The sequence below is a fragment of the Caloenas nicobarica genome, chromosome 1 (genome assembly GCF_036013445.1).
Source record: "Caloenas nicobarica isolate bCalNic1 chromosome 1, bCalNic1.hap1, whole genome shotgun sequence".
NCBI lineage: Eukaryota > Metazoa > Chordata > Aves > Columbiformes > Columbidae > Caloenas > Caloenas nicobarica.
Genome location: NC_088245.1, coordinates 53,928,814 through 53,948,589, shown reverse-complemented (window position 1 = coordinate 53,948,589; position 19,776 = coordinate 53,928,814). Strand labels below are relative to the sequence as shown.

The following is a 19,776-nucleotide window of genomic DNA, read 5'->3' as shown; positions in this document are numbered from 1 at the left end:
GGAGATGACCCCATGACACGGTGGTGTCATTAGTGTGTACACTTGTTTTGTAGTATCAATGGACCAGTGTTTCTTTACCAAGAATGGATATTTATAAGTCATTAAGCTGACAGGCGGGGACTTAAAATGCCACTTTAAATTTTTACAGTGAGAGGGTCTTTTTGTAGGCAGAAAGTCAAGTTTTTATTTTATGACTTCTTTTTTTAATTAAGTTCACTGAATCCCTCCATATACATCAGTATCTAAGACCAGAATTTAATCCATTAGTTTAAACTATAGCAGATCTTTTCCATACTATATTAATCCTGAAGAATATTCCTTGTCATGCAGAGAAACGTGCGGTGCTTTAAATGTGAATCTTCTTTTTGCAGCCTCATTCAGCTTGAGGTATTGAGTTGATAAAAGATATCTGTGTTGCTGAAATATTGATTTCAGACAACATCTGTTGTAATCTAGCACGTGATTATCATTTTATAGTAGTTATTACAGTAGCTAAAGTTGTTGATGGCCAAATTTTCAACAGGACCCTCTGATTTTTACATGCCTCCATTTTAATGCTGTTCTTAGAAAACTCTGAGCCTGATACTTGGTTATGTGAAGTGCCCACACTTTTCCATGTCGCAGTGGCATAATGGCAGTGTTGTAACAGTTGATTTTGAATAGCACAGTTTGGGTTGCTGCTGACTTTGAACTTTATTGCAAATGCACCAGTAACTCTTTGTGGGAGTGTGTGTGTGTCTTCTTCATTCTGCTGACTGCAACTCTTCTGCTAAAAAACACCGGTGTGAAGGGAGCCATGAGGGGAGCCATTCAAATACAGTTATTACAGCAGAGATTGGAGGGCAAGGAAGAAGGAATCTTATCTTTCTCAATTAAAAAAAAAATTAAAAACAAAACCAAACACCACAGTAATCTAGGAGTCATGGTTCTCAAGTCACTGGGGAGACTAGGCCATCTACAAGCCTTTTCTGAGTTCCTAGGAAATTTCTCTCAAATTTTTTTGGAGATAGCTGTCAGTATAAACCTCATGTTTTTAGTTCTCACCCATTCATTTTTTCACCTAGGCCAATCTAACCATTATTCTTACCACCTAAATTCTATGCTTTGTACAAGACCTCTGGAAAGCAGAGAGGATTGTACACATGAAAGTGGACCTGTAACTCTTTGATTAAGAGACAGTGTGTAAGCTTTTCTCTGTATTTTTGTAATTGCCATGAAAGTTAATTCTTTTGCAATAAAATAGTTCTAGGTCACCATGTCATCCTGAGTTTAGAATGCTGAAGGAAAAAAAAGTTTGAGTAAGTAAATATTTCTCTCCATTTAATCTCAGGTGATCAATATAGCATTAACATTTTGGCTGAAGAACTGTCGTATGTTATAAAGGGCCTCATACCTTTCACAGATTACACCATCAGTGTGTCTGCTTTCACTGCTATTGGAGAAGGGCCGCCATCAGTTCTCATGGTCAGGACACAAGAACAAGGTAAAATGTCGTAACTCTGATATAGGTTAACATACATTATTTCTTTCACTGAATGTTTTTTAATCACTTATTTGCTTATTGTTACATTTTTCTGTTTTCATTTAAGTTCCAAGCTCAGTACAAAACATATCTTACAAGAATATTACCTCCTCCTCTGTTTTGCTATATTGGGATCCTCCAGCAAATCCCAATGGGAAAATTATTCATTATACTGTTTATGCAATGGAACTGGATACAAAAAGAGCATTCCACATGGTAACTTCAAACAACAGCTTACTTATGACAGGTACAGTGTCATTTGATTAAAAAAATTATTGCAAATATATTATACATTTGCAAGGTAGGTAGACCAAATCTCCCCCATCCACACACATCCACACATCCACAACACAACTGCATGTGAAAATAAGGTTGGGACACTACTGCCAGATTTGTCTACTGTGGAGGGGTATGTAGGGAATGCGAGATGGGAGAAGAGGTCTAGGTAAGACAAGCACTCATTTGTGAAATGTGCCAAATAGTAATTTGTGAAATGTACTGGGTAGTAATTTGTGAAATTGATTTCTCTTTGGAATTTTTTCCTCAGCCTCTTCTTTCAACATAGAAAAATGTTCCTAAATTGTCAGTTATTTTTAAGACTTGATTTTTTTTTCACAGTATTTGTCTGACATTAATAATAATTTTCTTCTTTTAAGGTGATAATTTTGATAGCAATTGAAGAAAATGCATTCATTGTGAGGTTTCCGGCATTTATTTATGCTAATCAGAGTAATGCATATAGAACAAAACCACATATTTGGATGTACATGTACAGATCCTTTGGTTTGACAAATAAATTCTTAAAGCTATTTACAGGGTTGAAGCTGCTTCACTTATTTCAAAATCTTATGATTTGACTGAGTGCCTATTGCCTATTTGGTTCTCCACAAATAAATGTTATTATACATATTCTGTCTCTTAGTTGACAAATGTGCATTAAAACCTCCAAGAACAGTAACGATGTTTATAGTTTTATAAGTAGCTATGAGGCAAAAATATGTTTAAGAAGTCGCAGATAAGATTTTTTTTTTTACTTAATCCTTTTAGGTTTAAAAAAGTACACAAATTATAAAATGAGAGTTGCAGCCTCTACAACAGTTGGAGAAAGTGCTCTATCTGAAGAGAATGATGTTTTCGTGAGAACCCCTGAAGATGGTAAATACATTGTTTGCAATGATGATTTGATTTCTGAATTGAAGTTTGTGCTTCTTCAGAAGACTGGGCACATACATAAGGAGGGAAGGTGTACAAATAAAATCACTGTTGGAATTATTAGTCTTCTATCAGTCAGTTACTTCAGGCTATTTTTAGGCAGGTGCTAGAAATAATGGAATAATGGTGAAAGCTGCAGCATAACCAACAATCAACTAATGTCCACTCCAACAGACAAATGGGAAGAAAGCTGCAGAGCTGAGGTTCCTTCATTGAAAATAGTGTGTTCCTAGACCCCATCTAAACTATAACTAATTATTTTGGGGATGCCAGCTTCTCCTTTTTTTTTTTTTTTAAATGTTATTATGTGGAAATTAGATTAGGTTTTGAAGCATCTGGAAATGGCAGCTTTCAACAATTCAGAAGCCATATTGCTGTCTATAAGCAGAGCTGCTGATAAAGTGAGGGGGTTTTTTTATAGTGAATGATATTATATGGAGTTGTTTTTATACAGGTTTGGAGCTTTATTCGTGTTAAGACTGATCAATAGTTTTAATGTTGGGTATAATACTACCTTACGAAGACTTCTGGATCTACCTTGCTTGCTTGCAAGGCAGTCTCCTCCCACGAAGGTACAGGGGCAGCACCTGGATTTTGCCTTTGCAAAGAGAACACAGGAATTTGATTTGCAGAGAATCATTAGTATCAAACCTTAATCTTTTCTCATTTTTATCAGGCTTTTATTTTTGCTGGTTTCAGAAAGCTATTTCCAGTTTTTACCAAAGTAATAAAGAAGGTAATTGACCAGTTGTCATTTATCTCATTGCCAAATATGCTACAACACAGGAAGAATAATTATGTGGGAATAAAAGAGAGCAAAATATTACAGGATTAAAAATCATGGGGATCTGTGAAGTTTAGATGATTTGAATAACCAACCAAAATATCAAATTAAACAGTGAAACTAAAAGTGCTTGTAATTTTTTTGAAGTTGGGTGCTTTCTGTGCTGTTAGTTTTTTCACAAAGGAAAGGCATATCACTACTAAAGAAAACTACCTACCTAAATATCTTTTTCTCTGAAAGTTTAAACAATTCCCTGCCTCCGAGCATGTCAGAAGTTTGTTCAGAGTGGAGTTTCAGGCCAACAGTTCATCCATTGGGAAGAGATGCCCACAAACCTAGATGAAACTATTGAGAAAGCCACCAATAATTCCGACCTTTCTACAGGGCTGTGTGCAGTTAGTCTTGTCTTGTTGTTCTTCGATTTGCCTAAGGTAATTCAAGCTGAGATTCATTCTCCTAACTTTAGCCAATCTGTGAGTGAAAACTCGTTTAACTCTTGCTTAGTTGAAAAGAGAGAGACCTCCGAATAAAAGATTCACTACATCTGTCTTAGATAGCTTATGTTAGGATGGAAGATACTAGGCTGTGGCATTCAAATGTTGTTCCATGTCAGATAAATTGCAAAATGCCTTTCAATTGAAAACTAAGCTTCTTCACATGGGAAATATCCATGAGGACAGTCCTGCCATCCAGAGTAGTGATCTGTTGCAGTTAACACTTTTCATTCATGGGCTCAGAAATCAGGAATAAAAATGGTTTGTAAGACCTTTAGGTCAAAAAAAATCAAGATAAATTCTGAAATTTCTGTATGTAGGGATTTGTACACAAACTGAATTGCATAATACTGAGTTCTTATTGCATCATTTTAGAATTTTATAGGCAGGTTATTTCAGTTGTGAAGTGCTGAAGCCTTCAGAGGAATTAAGGTTGACATTCAGAGCTGAGTTTGTTCATAAGCGCAGCCCACTCACTCCTTCAACACTTCCATGTGTTATTAGTTCACTGGAGTCACATGAAATCATATGTTGCCAGTAGATTTAACCAACACACTACTCTAGAGCTGGGCTCGTTTTGTGCATGACCTTCACACCAGTGCGTGCAAGATTTACACTGGGATCTTCATGGTCATCAGTTAGCAGCTGTATCAGTAAACTAAAGGGAATTTAGTTACAGTGTGTACAGTCCATTTCTTGGTTTAATGGTTGGCTGAGTAAAATAAAAGGGTAGTTCATTAAGAAGAAGACAGTAAGACAGCATTCAGACAAAGAACTTGAATTTGAGGGAGCCAGTGAGAGGATTTCAAGGATCAGGCTGCATGAGAGCAGTAGATGGAAGAGATTTTTTTCTTAATAGATGCAGTTTCAGATAGATTTATAAGTAGATGAGAAAATAAATTCCAGAAAAGCTAAACTCTCTGGGGAGCAAAAATATACCTGGATTTGTTAGTGAAAAAGAAGAAATACAGAAACTGAGATTAAAAAATGGTAAAGCTTTGAGAAGGAGAGCGAATGAGTGTGGCCCTTGTGGTACAGTTAGCTATGCATATCTAAATGTTAGGATCCAATAGGTTTATAAGATCAGTCCTATATTCACTTAATTGAAAGTCTCGGAAGTTGTTTTTTCCTCTTTGATTCTTGTGTTGCAGAACCAGACTCCCCACCCCAAAATGTAGAGTTAATAAATGTAACTGCAACGGAAATAAACCTGAGATGGTTACCACCTGAACAGCCTAATGGTCTCATAACTCACTATGAAGTTCTGTACAGTGATTCCAATGATTTATTTATCAAAAATGCCTCATCTACAAGTGTATCACTAGGTGAAATGAAGCCATATACTCTCTACAACATCTCTGTAAGGGCTTTCACCAGGCTTGGCCATGGGAATCAGTCTTCTTTCCCACTTCTGGTGAGAACTTCTGAAACTGGTGAGTATAAAAATGTAAATTTTCCACAATCAGCTGCTTTATGGCGACATTTGATGCTCAGGAGATCAGTTCAATTAATTTGCAAAGCAAACACATCCTTTAAAAAGCAGTAAGTTTGAACACTGCTTTCTCTTTTATATAGTAAAAAAAAGTAAGGAAATAGTGAGAAAAATTAAGAAGTAAAGAAAACAGGGGGAAGTTGTACACCTGATGGACTTCATTATTTTACTGTTTGTCCTTGCAGATTCCTTGTGTCTTGCAGGAAAATATTTCTTTTTTAGGAAAGGAAGGGTTTCAAAAATTGAGTTTAACTTTGAATTCACGTTATGAACTGAAATCTGTTAAGAATTCAATCCTAATGGTGAAACCCCCCTGCTCCAGAATTCACAGATAAGGGGTATTTTGTAGCACAAAATGTTGTTTGTTACTACAAATATTTTGGAGAAGGTACAGATTAAAAAAATAGAGAATTACAGTAGGTGAAGGTTTTCCAAGAAAGGAAAGTAAATTTAGAAGTGAGGACTGGGAAGAATGAACTTTAAAGATGTGTAACAAGGCATAGCAAGAGAATTGAAATAAGTAAGTAGCTGTAAGGTAGGACAATATAGGGAAACAGATGTAAAATATAGGCAGAGAGTCATTAAATTTACAGTGGACCTAAAGAGGAGAGGTATTAGAGAAAAAAATTAGGATAATAGTTTACATAGAGGAATAGATGTTTGATTTGTGCTGTAGACTCAGGAATGAAAGGTGACTGGGGACACAGACATGAAGATTTGTTTCCTTTAGGACTTGGCCATATCCAGGCAGCACTGGTTAGATGATCATCTGTTTTGGGGGGCTTTTTGCCATCTTGACTAATTTCCTACCTCAGACAAGTGCCCACTTTATCTATACCTACAGCTAGCCCTGGAGCTAAGCATGGTCTGTTTATCACCCTTTTCTCAGTAAGGAAGGAAATGCACATACTGATGTCTCTCGGAAGGGGCAAGAAGATGCTCTGGCTCCTTGACTGTAAAGACACAGTGGAATCACTATGCGCTCCTTCTCCTTCTTGTTTCTGAAATGAACTTTGATTTTTCCCATGTGAAGTAGTTGTGGTCCAGGCCTGCCTAACAAGTCAAACTCAAAGGAATGGGGACACACCTAGTTTTTAGATTGCATGAAACAGTAGTAATAATAGAAACACCAAACTAGCTTTGCCAAGACATCATGCTACTTTTGAGGTGTTTTGTTTTGTTTTTTTTTTGGTCAGGTATCATAGGTATGTATGCACCTGCCCAACTGATACAATATCTTTAGATATAACCTTTATTATTGCTCTCTTTAGCCTAGACATCTGTATTTTCTCTAAGTTGTATTTTAAGGCAGTTAGTTCTTTCTCGGTGCCTAACTCTGCTGATACTCGGAACAAAATTTGAATTCCAGCGACCTGTGATAGAGTTGTGAAGCTGCAAAAACATCTTCTGAGATGAGAAGAATAAAAATAAGGCAGGATCTGGAGGACAGAGCATTTTGAGTGTAGCACAAATAACCAATGGGCTAGTGTGTTTGAACAGCTCTTGGGAGTTCTCTGTTACCGTTCTACCATGAAATCAGGCAGAATTGTGGAGTGTTTTCACTGAGTTCCATGGCATTTATTCCCTTCCTGGGATATTGCTTAAGCAGAAATTGTTTATACTTTTGAATGTGGAGTTTCATCACGTCAGTACATTTATAAGAATGTTTAGGGCATCCTGAAGCATACCCATGCCTTACTTGATCTTTTGGGTAAATTGTGCTGTCATCATATGATTTTCTGGAATAAGACATATTATGCTGTCAGACCAGTTTCAGATACTGGAAAACGTACTTGTGTATTTGTCTGGGGACAGACAGACCCATGTACACAAAGACAATTGTCATGACTCAGCAAGGGCCAGCTGCTCCATCAGAGACAGGGAGCCAAGAGCCAAGGAGGTCCCTGGGCCAGAGAGACAGGGGCATCACTTGCCAGAACTTGTCCCACCAACCCCCAGGGAAGGGAGCAGGGCAGGTCTGGGGGTGGCAGCCAGGGGCAGCCCCAAGTCCTGATAGACAAACACTCCATGGTGATGAGACAGGTCTGAGATGGAGCCAGGAAAGTGAGTTAGGAGATTCAGTGACACCAGCCAAGTCAGACGCAGCCCGGTGACAGCTGGGCAGGTCTGTAGTGATGGGACCAATCACAGAATCACAGAATGTTAGGGATTGGAAGGGACCTCAAAAGATCATCTTGTCCAATCCCCCTGCCGGAGCAGGAACACCCAGATGAGGTTACACAGGAAGGTGTCCAGGCGGGTTTTAAATGTCTCCAGAGAAGGGGAATCCACAACCTCCCTGGGCAGCCTGTTCCAGTCACCCTCACTGAGAAGAAGTTTCTTCTCAAATTTAAGTGGAACCTCTTGTGTTCCAGCTTGAACCCATTATCCCTTGTTTTACTGTTGGTTGTCACCGAGAAGAGCCTGGCTCCATCCTTATGACACCCACCCTTTATATATTTATAACGTTTAATGAGGTCACCCCTCAGTCTCCTCTTCTCGAAGCTAAAGAGACCCAGCTCCCTCAGCCTTTCCTCATAAGGGAGATGCTCCACTCCCTTCATCATCTTTGTGGCCCTGCGCTGGACTCTCTCCAGCAGTTCCCTGTCCTTCTGGAACTGAGGGGCCCAGAACTGGACACAATATTCCAGATGAGGTCTCACCAGGGTAGAGTAGAGGGGAAGGAGAACCTCTCTCGACCTACTAACCACCCCCCTTCTAATACAGCCCAGGATGCCATTGGCCTTCTTGGCCACAAGGGCACAGTGCTGGCTCATGGTCATCCTGCTGTCCACCAGGACCCCCAGGTCCCTTTCCCCTACACTGCTCTCCAATAGGTCATTCCCCAACCTGTACTGGAACCTGGTGTTGTTCCTGCCCAGATGTAAGACTCTGCATTTTCCCTTGTTATATTTCATTAAATTTTTCCCTGCCCAACTGTCTAGCCTGTCCAGATCTCGCTGGCAGCACAGCCTTCTGGCGTGTCAGCCACTCCTCCCAGTTTGGTGTCATCAGCAAACTTGCAGATAGTACACTCAATTCCCTCATCCAAGTCGTTGATGAATATATTGAATAGTACTGGTCCCAGAACTGACCCTTGAGGCACTCCACTAGATACAGGCCTCCAACCAGGCTCCGCCCCGTTGACCACGACTCTCTGGCTTCTTTCCTTCAGCCAGTTTGTGGTCCACCTCACTACCCAATTGTCCAGTCCACACTTCTTCGGTTTAGCCGTGAGGATGCTGTGGGAGACGGTGTCAAATGCTTTACTGAAGTCAAGGTAGACCACAGACCAAGCTGAGGTCAGGCTGCCACATCAGGCTGCAAGTCGGGGAGTAGATAATAAAGTCATAGAATAGTTTGGGTTGGAAAGGAATCTTCAAAGTTCACGTAGTCCACCTCCCCTGCAATGAGCAGGGACATCTTTGTGTAGATCAGGTTGCTCAGAGCCCCGTCCAGCCTGGCCTTGAATGTTTCCAGGGATAGGGCATCTACCACCTCTGTAGGCAACCTGTACCAGTTAGATCAGTGGGTCCATGGCCAAGCAAGGCCGTGGCAGAGATGCGGGAGGAGATGTAGCTCAGAGAGGGACAAACCACGAGACTCCCAGCTAAAAGCAGCTCCCAGAGGCCGGCGGACAACCCTGGCTGCAGCCTCACTGCAGCGTTACCTGGGATCGTGTCACCAGCAAGGAGGGGACAGCCCTTGGCTGCGCTATTGCTGAGTTGGCCCTGAGCCCCAGCATCCAGACCTGCAGGAGGGTGGGGGATGCTCTCAGGGCCTTTACAGCAATATGTTAGACTCTCTTTGTTATTACATACAAGTTTTCATATAGTTTGTGTAGAACACCCAAGGAAAAGGGAGAAAATGTGGGTTGCTGATACAAAATGTAATTATGGCAGGACAACATGGAAAATCTCCTAACAACGTCTAACTTGGAGGATTGCAGTGGTAGTTATGAGGTGTTAGAAGGAAGGTTTAGTATCATGCTCCAGATTTCTTTAACTGGCATGTTAAGGTGATTTCCTTTTTTTTTTTTTGAGTGACCCATACCTTGTTACAGTGTCTGCCTCTCATGTGGTTTTGATTTTCCATTTCAGCCTCTTTTAAAATGTATTTTGTACAAAAAATAGGATAAAAATAACAGTGTTTACAGTGCATTTCATTTAAACCAGTTTAAGAAAATGCATAACAAATCAATGAGACCGGCTGGAATCTTCTGTAAGTCTAAATTTTGTCTTCCAGTTCCTGATTCTGCACCAGAAAACATAACCTATAGGAATATCTCATCCATGGAAATTGAATTATCTTTTTTACCGCCATCCATCCCCAATGGAATTGTACAGACCTACACAGTATATCTCAAGAGGACTAATGGAACTGAGCAAAGAGTCATAAACACTACTCTTCTGACACTACGTATTACAGGCCAGTATATAGTGATCTGAAACTTATGGCAACTGTAAATTTTTCTGAGAAGGGACCAGCAGACTGATGCAGGTGAATTAGTTTATTGGTTGCACATGGTCCTTCTTCTCCTTACATAAAGTTATATGCTACCTGTCCTGATAAGTAGCCTGTTGTGTCTTGCAGTAATGTGGTGAAATGGGCCACAATCACTATAGAGGCTAACAGACATCTCATTGTATTTTAGATGTTTAAAGTACAAGGAACTTCAATAGATTTCTTTGCAAATTTATCATCATAACAAAATAAACACTGAAGCCACATATATACCTCTCTGATCTTAGTCTGGATAAAAATAAATACTTCCCTTTCCATCTTTTTCTGTGTTTTGTCAGTATTAACTGAGGCATGACACAGCAGTTAATGCTGGGAGCTCAGTGCCTTAACCAGTAAACTTTCAGAATACAGCCATGGACAAACTGTAAGACATTCTAGGAATATGAAGTATGAACTGATAATTGGGTCTTTGCCCCTTCTTTTGTTCATGAAGCATATTTTGTGTTCAAGTTTTCCTAATGCATATTTACATCTCGAAAGACACAGATCAGTGTAAGTGATGGGCCTGTTCAGCACTTCGAAACTCCTTATGGTCCATTAAAAACCCTAATTTGGCCCACTGAATAGCTGGTTTACTGAATTCTGCTTCTTTATTTAGATTTAAAGAAGTATACAGAATATACTGTAGAAGTTTCTGCCAGTACCACAATGGGGGAGGGCCTTCCTAGTGCACCTCTGCATATACTGACTGATGAAGATGGTAAGTCAGAACAGCAGTTGCAATGTGTCATTGTCTGCCAGTAGTCTTAAACTAATCTTACACTTCGTGTCAGATATGTGTAGATGCTATATACTTTTTTTTGCATTTATATCTCTGTATTGATATCTATATCTATCTCCCAACAAACGTACATATATATCTGTTATTTAATATATTTATCAGTACAAGCTATGTGAAATGGCACAATTGCTCTGCATGGGCTTTTGATCTTACTGATATCTTATGAATCTGAAGAATCTTAATTTACTAATATTATTTAATCTAACACACCACATGGTAGAATTAAATATTGTGTTTGGTTCTCCAGGAATGTGAGAACTGGAAAAAGGAAAAACCACCAAAAGATAGCTTGAATGGTCTAGGGACACATCTGATTCTTTTGTTTGGAGATTTTTTGATTCTTCTAAACAGATGCATGTACAGATTCACATATGTAGATTTAAAATTATTAACATTATAAAAATGCTCCGTCCATCATCTATAGTACCGGACTTCCAAATTGAGCAGAGGAGTGTTCTGCAATGCAAGCTGAAAGTAGAACACAGCCATTGCGTCCTCTGCTCATTAGTACAGTAGGTCACAACTCAGCAGGGGAACCTTAACATATTTGTACCCAATTTAGTTGTAGGAAGTTATCATTAGTCCCCTCTATAGTTTCTGGAGGGGGAATCCTTAAAAAACTCAAAGCAAAATCTTAACTTAGGTGATGTGAATCACGTTTTGGAGGAAGTTGTATCTGTCCCTGTACCTTGCTTAGGGAGGAAGTCTCTGGGAACCTGGACTAGAGCAGCATTGACACAGATATCCACCAGGCATTCCCAAATTAAATCTCTTTTCATGCCTTAGGGGGCCTAAGATCCAGCTTTTAATTATAATGGATCTTTGCAAATCTCCAAGATGTTGATGGACTTATGTTCACACTGTCAGTAATAAACCTTTTCTCAAGAGTAATGTTGCTGGAGCACACTGGGAACAGTTAATTTGGATAAATCTGTCTTTTGCATAGAGTATTTTTATTTAAAGCAATGTAGTCTCTGTTCTTCAGCAAAAAATAACCTCTGAATAAGAACTGTAGAATGAACTAGACATGCCAAAAAGACATGACATTCACAGTATGGCAGATCTTTTATTATATAGCCACTGATGATAATATAACAAGTAAAACACTAAATACAGCTGTCACCCTTTTTCTCTAGTAAATACAGACATTCACTGAATTTGGTGAACCTTTGTTCATGAAAAATATGTTTTTTTTAAATGTACAGAGTTCTAAAACCTTTCTGCCAGCTTTTGAGGTAGTGAAAGAAGGAACAACAACTGAAAAACAACAATATTTATAATACACCACATGTTCTTTATTCACAGGAACACAGTGTTCCAAGGTTCAGACCAAATGTTTCATAGATTTCCTAATAGCTATGCTCATATTCTCAATTTTCATGCATGACTACAGCTATGACCTGAATTTTTAGTGCATGATGCTCTTTGGTTTAATTTGAGAAAAACAAAAGTAATTCTAATATTACTTCATACTGATGCATATATCCATGAATCAACATGAAGAAAAATATTTGCTTCTCAATAACATACTAATACTAAGCAGTGTCATTTATGCATACATAAGTATATTTTTCCTCAGCAATACTTATGTAAACTTCAGAATGAAATCAAATGTGGTCTAACATTTTCATTTACTTACGTTGTTTCCCTACAGAATTGTGATATGGTGTCATCTAGAGTTCATCTTAAAATGAATTTTAAGGGTCTCAGTCAATGCCTATCTTTATATTTTCCCTTGTGACATATTAAATGAATGAATGTGGTCCTTATTTGTAGTGAAAAGATTTTACCGCTGCCTAGTATCCCACATTTTTATCATCTCTCAATGCCATGCTTATCCATTTTTCCACCTTTTGGTGCTTTGTATAATTCTTTACAGCACCTCTTTTTCCTCAGGGGAACTATTTTGCTATATTTTACATGTGTTCATACCTATAAAGCTCTTGCTTTTATTAGAAGGGTGAAAAAAAAATTACAGCAATGTACTTGGACAGTAGGTGAATCACTGTGACCTACCCGTTGCTCTGTTTTCTCATGAAGTACTTTTTCCATTGAATCACAGAAACAGATGTTCTAACACCACCATGCAAAATCTTCTTTTATCATCTGTCAGAAAAAGGAAAAGAAGCTGCGCCTTAACATTAGTTGATGGATACTCTACCGGTGTAGTACAAAGTTCACTTTCCATCACAAATAATTAAAAACCTATTTAAGGATGCTGCGTATCCCATCGATCTTAGCTGTTTAACAAGATGTTGTGTCCTGTTCTCTCATTTTATAGCTCCGAGTTCTCCTCCAGAATCCCTCTCTGTAAAACAGTTGTCGGGTGTCACTGTGAAGTTGTCATGGAAACCTCCGTTGGAGCCAAATGGAATTATCCTCTATTACACAGTTTACGTCTGGTAAGATTTTCTGGAAGTAGTTCTGAGAATAAATAGTAATCTGTAACCTATCAGGAATGTTAGGTTTTTCTTACGCAATGTGTTGATTACACATTTTTGGAAAATATTAATCCAAGACTTAAAATACTAGCCTTTTGTATATACAAATTCAGATATAATGTAGTAGCTGAAAATTGGGGTATTAAATATTTCGTAAGCATTTTCAACATTTTTCTAAAGGCTAAGTTATGGTAAATGAATTCCAATTTAAATTAGAGCATGGTGGCTATTTTCATTATATTCTGATTAGGCCAATTGTAAGGCAGGGCACAAGCCTATGCTAAATTATCAAGGAGATTTGAAATAGGCTTAAAATAGAGAAATATTGTTTCCTTTTGTAGAAAGTATGTAAGAGCAATGTTAAAAGTCTTTGTATATGCTATTAGTTATGCCTGCTGTTATATTTTATGTTTATTATTAAAAATTCATAGCAAAAAGGTATTTTTAAACAGATTTTTCATTTACTGTGGAGTTTTTTCTATCTATCTATCCTTTCTTTTTCCTTTTTTTTTTTTTTTTTTTGGTCATCCCTCCTGGAATCCTTTTTCATCTTTAAAAAAGAATTTTGTCACTTTAAAACTTGCAGCTTCTGTCCTATTCTCTGCATAACATAGTCTGGTTTAGTGATGTGGCATCTCTTCAAAGATCCGTGTATGATTTCTACTGGGAGTGAAAAGATTTTATTATTGATCACTTTTAATATATTGCATTTATGCTGTACCATTTTATTGTCACTACTAAGGTGCAGGAAGCAAATGCTAACATGCACCTTATGAGATGTGAACCAGATATGAAAATCAGCAGTAGTTATAAACACACAACTATTGAGCTTACATTTGTTATTTTAATGTTACTTGACAGTTTTGGGGTAGGGTTTGGCCTCAGTTCCTATTGTTTTTTTTTAAAATCATAGCTTCTAGTTAAGTTGGTGATAAAGTGAACAGGAATGAGCTCTTATTTCCAGAAAAGTTAAATTTGGTTTGTCTTGTCTTGTTAATTCTACTGTATTGACAAGGTTTGGTGCTGTTTTATCACACACACACACAAAAAGACTATAGCTAGGAAAGAGTACAACTTTTCATCCTTATATTGCCTTAAAGCTTATTGCATTTGTTATTATGACAAATGAGTTAGTAAGAATAGTTTTTTAAAAACTGTTAATTGATCCATCTTTCTAAATACTTGAATTAAGCAGCCACATAACTTTTTGCAGTAAGCCCTGTACTTTTTCCTTCCATATCCTCCCTGCACTGTCTCATCTGTCCTTACTGTGCCATATCTAAAATTAGAGAGGCATTAGGTATCATCTTGAAGCAAGGACATTGGAGAATAACTCCTGTTGCCTTCAAAGGGGCCACAATTTCACTCCTTCCTTTGAGTTTTGTTTTTGTTTGTTTGGTTGGGGTTTTGTTTTGGTTTTGGTTTTGTTTGTTTTTGTTTTGTTTTGTTTGTGGTTTTTTGGGTTTTCTTGTTTTTCTTTTTTTGAAGGGTGGGGGGGAAGGAGGGGAATCTTAATTATTTAACAGAGCTGTCTATACAATTTCATAAAATGCATTCCAGGATGAAATTTGACAAGGCAAACTGCTGTGCCATAGTTGCTGCTTTTGAGAGACACTCAATATATTTTGGGGAAGATTGTTAATCCCAGAGCTTCTCAATAAAGCAGAAAGAGGAAGTTTAATACAGACATTAAATAAAAGTTCCTTCTCTTACATATATTGCAACAGTTATAGAGAATTCCGCAACCTTTCTTTAATGGTTTGGGAACAAGAATCCACAACTACTAAAACAGAACGGATAATATGTGTAATGCTTCCATTGTCGTTATCTTTCATGGAATTTGTCACAGGACAAGGTGGTTTTGGGTGTTAGCAGGTAGCAAAGCAACTTTCTGCATGCCTTGAGTGTGCAAACTCATAGTCCCCAAGTCTGCAATTCTAGAATATTGCAGGCATGTCAACAAAATTGCTGAACTTATATATAGCTATTGTCTTTTGGTGTTATCCTCTTCAGCAAATTTTTGTGAAATAATTACTGACTAGATCTACTTTGAGGTACAGATTTTTAAGAAAATATGGTACTTGTCTGGAAGTATGCAATTTCTTAGAACCTCTTTTGTCTGGGTCTCTGCAAGGTCTAATTTAAAATTGAATGTTGTTATTCTTCATTAAAATTCCTTGGCTTAGCTTATTCTGCTAGGTACTTTCTTTCTCATTATCTGTGAAGACTGCACTCACTTTGATCAGTGTTTTCTTACTATTTTGATGCAATCTCAATTGTTCCTAAACAGAAAATCAACTCTTTTTGAAACACCCCAAGCTTTTGTTCTTCTTCCTAACTATAACTGATTGTGGAAACATTTTTTGGCAAATATGACATTATAAGAATGAAATACTCAGACTAGAAATGTTTGCAGCACTAAGCTGTGGATTTTCTTCTTACTTAAATTAAAACCTGCTACGTTTTTCCATACTAAGAATATATCGGGCAAAGATCCAAGAAAAGATGTCTTTGTGTAGAATTTGATAACTGCAGCTGCAGCCCTTTGTATCTCTTTATTGACTATTCGAAATGTCAGAAGTTTGGGAAAAATGTAAATGTTGTTAAATTTCTCTGTTACCAAGAGCGTTTCCCATGTCAAGAGACATTCCACTCAAAATCTGAAAGGGAAAGGGAGAATTTTGGTTTTTTCATTCTCATAAATTTTCTCATTCCAGTTGTTTGTTAATGTAAATTTATTTCAGGACTATCAGATGGTGATCTTTGCTAATTCAATCATTTATCAAAGGACGAAAATCAGACAGTCTAATAATTTTGAATCAGCCTTTCCCTTTTTTTCGTAGAATTATAACTCATTCATTTGTTTGTGAAGGACTCTACAGTGACTTCTGGAGCAAGATATTCGGTTTTACTTGTCAAATTATCATCCCTGTATGAAATCCCTTTAAAGACACAGAGCAGTCACTCATACAGAAATCTTTGCAGGACTGGAACATTAGCTAGCTTTTTTCCCTGCTATTTTTTCATAAAAGATTAGATTAATTTAATGAGTAATAGCAGACTTTTTGAATTCAATATAGTTATTTCTGTATCTTATTTTACTTTCTGATAATCATTTCATACCTATGCTAATACCAGCATTTTATTAATGTTACATCTTACAGTCTTTCTAGGCGGGTTCTGACCTGACTAGAATTCCATTCTGATCCCCTGCTACATTCCACCAGAATTAACTCAGCACCAGCTAATTCCTGTTCCATATCATCTTCTATTATTCCATTTATAACTTCAGCCTTCTGACCAATTTCACAGAGTCACAGTAGGGCATGCTCTCTGCTATAATCTTTTTATATTTCGCTATTCCTGTCCAGGGAGACAGTTTAGTTATGCCCTTCTGTGTCCTTCCCAAGGGTAACACATAACTATTTGATAGCAGTTACTAGATGGACATGCTCCTCCTTGATACTCCACATAATCATTGTCTTTGCCAATGTAACTTACAATTTATTTTTGTATGGGGTTTTTTTCTTTAAGCAAAATTAAGAGCCCTATGGTGATGCAACAGTTCAAAAGTGAGACAAAAGTTTTCCCAGTCTTTTTTAAAGCCTGAAGTATTTGTATTTACCACAATATTGCATTTGTCAGTTTTATATTGTATGCCACAGTTATGTACGTATGGAAATGGTGTGTATATATAATTAATAGAATACTTTTTCATTAGGAATAAAATGTCAAAAAGAAGTGCTAATGTAACAGAAACATCACTGGAGTTCACAGACCTGGAAAATAACTCTGAGTATAGTGCTTACCTAACAGCAAGTACAAGATTTGGAGATGGCAACATAAAAAGTGATACTATAACATTCAGAACTTCTGAAGGGGGTAAGCTTGTGTATCATATGAATCTTTAATTTCATTAAACCTTAAATTTCTATCAGCCTTATTTAAGTTAATAAAGCTACTGAAGCAGAAGTGGCGTTTTTGTGATCAAGAAGAGACATTCTACCTGTCAATGTGTGTCTCTGCGTGTACATGTATCCATGGCTCTGTAAAGCTATGACAGGTATTTCCATTAGTTTACTGAGCAAAATTTTGCATTTCCCTTCAAGACAGGTAAGACTAAAAAGAATTTAATTTTAAATTTTGAAATACATTAATTTTATAATATATTTTAACAGTTCTTTCCTCTATCTTCTGTGACACAACTTCTGACAGGGAAAATACTCTTTAGAGTCTCTTTCACAAGTCTGAAATGGTTTTAATTGAAAATTAAATCTGTAAGTGTACACTGATTTTTTTTTTTTAAATTCTATTTTAATGATTTTATAATTCCAGCATGGCAGATGACTTTTATAAATGGTCATACTCTATACTGTACTTTGAAAATCATTCAGTTTAATGATGGTTCCTAGTTTTCCCATCAGTCATATTGCTACAATCTGTTCCAAAATCGATAGTATACAGGCATATTTCAGACTCATCCTGCATAGATAAACTGACTTCCCAACACACAGTCAATGGCCGGACTAGCATCTATCCAAGCCATCCCTCAAAAGACTGTCTAAATCATCAGGCTGTAGGTATTTCCAGCCTTTCCTATTCAAGCTGTTATGCAAGCATGAACTGATGTTTGAGGGCAGGATTTTTAGGAATCAACCCCAGAGTTCCCCCTTCAATTAATATTTTAGTATTTTATACAAACTAGAACAGCACAAACTGAGAGAGATAAGAGAATTTATAGTGTTCAGTACTCCATTGCATATTGTGTAGGGCACTTGGATGGCGAAGAATATGGATATAAATTCTCTTAAGCTGACTTAAGGAACTGAATTTGAGCCTCCTTCATCACTGTGCTACTGAGAAGGACCATATGTGGCCATTCTTTACAGGATAGGAGGAGAGGCTAATTGAAGAAGACTTACAGAGTCTTTCCTGCATGTTTAATAGGCTGAGGAAAGAGGAAAAAACAGAAATGATCATATTCTCCAAGCTTAAGTATCTGGTTTACCTACATGAGTTGGGAACCTACATTCTGTTTATAGTCTGCAAAGAGAACAAGGCTTTTAAATTTAGGTTTTCTGAAACAAATCCTTTTTTTTTTTTTCCCCCTGTTGACTTTATATGGAGCATAGAGGCCTAACTCAGTCAACTTCCATGTCTGCAAATCAGACTTTCCATGTGCCCAAACCAGTAAGTACAGGACAAATTCTATAAGAAAAGAGAATCTGTCTACATATGCAGCTAAATACAAATGGGTCTGAAAAAATAGGGGTTTAAAAATTTGTTTTATCTACTAGTTTATTTCATCATTTCCATAAGCAGTTTTTTATACCATAATCAGAAATACATTTAATTTGATATAGGATGTTGCAAATCTATAGTGGATGTTTCTTGGGCACTAGAATGTACAAAACCTTGAGTTAAGTATGCTAAAACTTAACATTTTTCCAGCACCAAGTGATCCACCAAAAGATGTTGTGTACAGAAACCTTACTTCCACATCAATAAGGCTATTCTGGTCTCCTCCTCAAAAGCCTAATGGAATTATACGATACTACTCAGTTTATTTCAAAAATAATTCAGGAATATTCATACAGGTAAGTTTATTTTTATATTCTTCTTTTGTAGAATTCAATAAAGTGTTCTAACAATCTACAAAAGATTAAAACAATTTTATAGTTATCCATCTATTGTTTTTTCATATTGCCTTTATGGAAAATAAAGGCAGTTTAGGCAGTTTTTTTAACTTATAAAGACAGAAGCACATGTTGTGGTGCGTTGTGCATCTCATCAGACATTCATATCATTAAGCATTAAAGCAAATAGATTTTGTGTAATATTCCATATTGCCAAGTGTATATGTATATACACACACAAACATGTAATACATATATGTTGACAGCTAAACACAAGACCCATTACATTCATTGCACATCCTGGAGACTGTTAAGTCTAATCTATAAATTTGAATAAATTTCTATAACAGTTCTGTTTTTACTTTTTAATGCATCTTTGTACAATACTAAAAATAAGAAGATAATGTCAAAGTAGTGAATAAATTATTATTTCGTATTTTTGTTACTCTCAAAATGAAATTACTCTTTAGTATATTGAAACAAAGGTATTGAGATTCCTAAATTAAAGCATAAAAGACAAATAAAATGTTATTTATTATTTTTTGGTCATCCACACATTTCCTTGTGTGGTTTGGTTTGGGTTTTTTTTTTTGGTCGTTGTTACTACTGTCATCCTTAATTATGCACCACATTTATTAATTGTATATATAGTTTTTCTGTTCTCCTTTCTAAGAATATATTATGATAAAGAAGTATAATAAGAAGAAATAAGCTTCCTTTACAGGTTTTTGGTTACAAGCATTACACTTTGGGAAGAAAGAAACATAAATTAATGAAGAAACTAATGTATGAAAAATTACCTCTACTGCATAACTTTATGCTCAAGATATATCTAGTGTGAGGTATGCATGTGTTTGAGAATAATTAGAAAAAATATTTTACGAGTACCT

The 19,776-nt window shown here is 36.8% G+C and overlaps 1 protein-coding gene across 1 annotated transcript in view; it reads left to right on the top strand.

Annotated features, from left to right (window-relative positions):
* PTPRQ (protein tyrosine phosphatase receptor type Q) overlaps positions 1-19,776 on the top strand; it is a 105,876-nt gene that overhangs the window by 17,014 nt on the left and 69,086 nt on the right. The window contains exons 11-19 of the mRNA XM_065631747.1: positions 1,331-1,483; positions 1,590-1,769; positions 2,570-2,677; positions 5,164-5,445; positions 9,750-9,932; positions 10,627-10,728; positions 13,091-13,211; positions 16,972-17,132; positions 18,702-18,847. Coding sequence (XP_065487819.1) covers positions 1,331-1,483; positions 1,590-1,769; positions 2,570-2,677; positions 5,164-5,445; positions 9,750-9,932; positions 10,627-10,728; positions 13,091-13,211; positions 16,972-17,132; positions 18,702-18,847 — 1,436 coding nt within the window. The remainder of the gene's footprint in view (positions 1-1,330; positions 1,484-1,589; positions 1,770-2,569; positions 2,678-5,163; positions 5,446-9,749; positions 9,933-10,626; positions 10,729-13,090; positions 13,212-16,971; positions 17,133-18,701; positions 18,848-19,776) is intronic.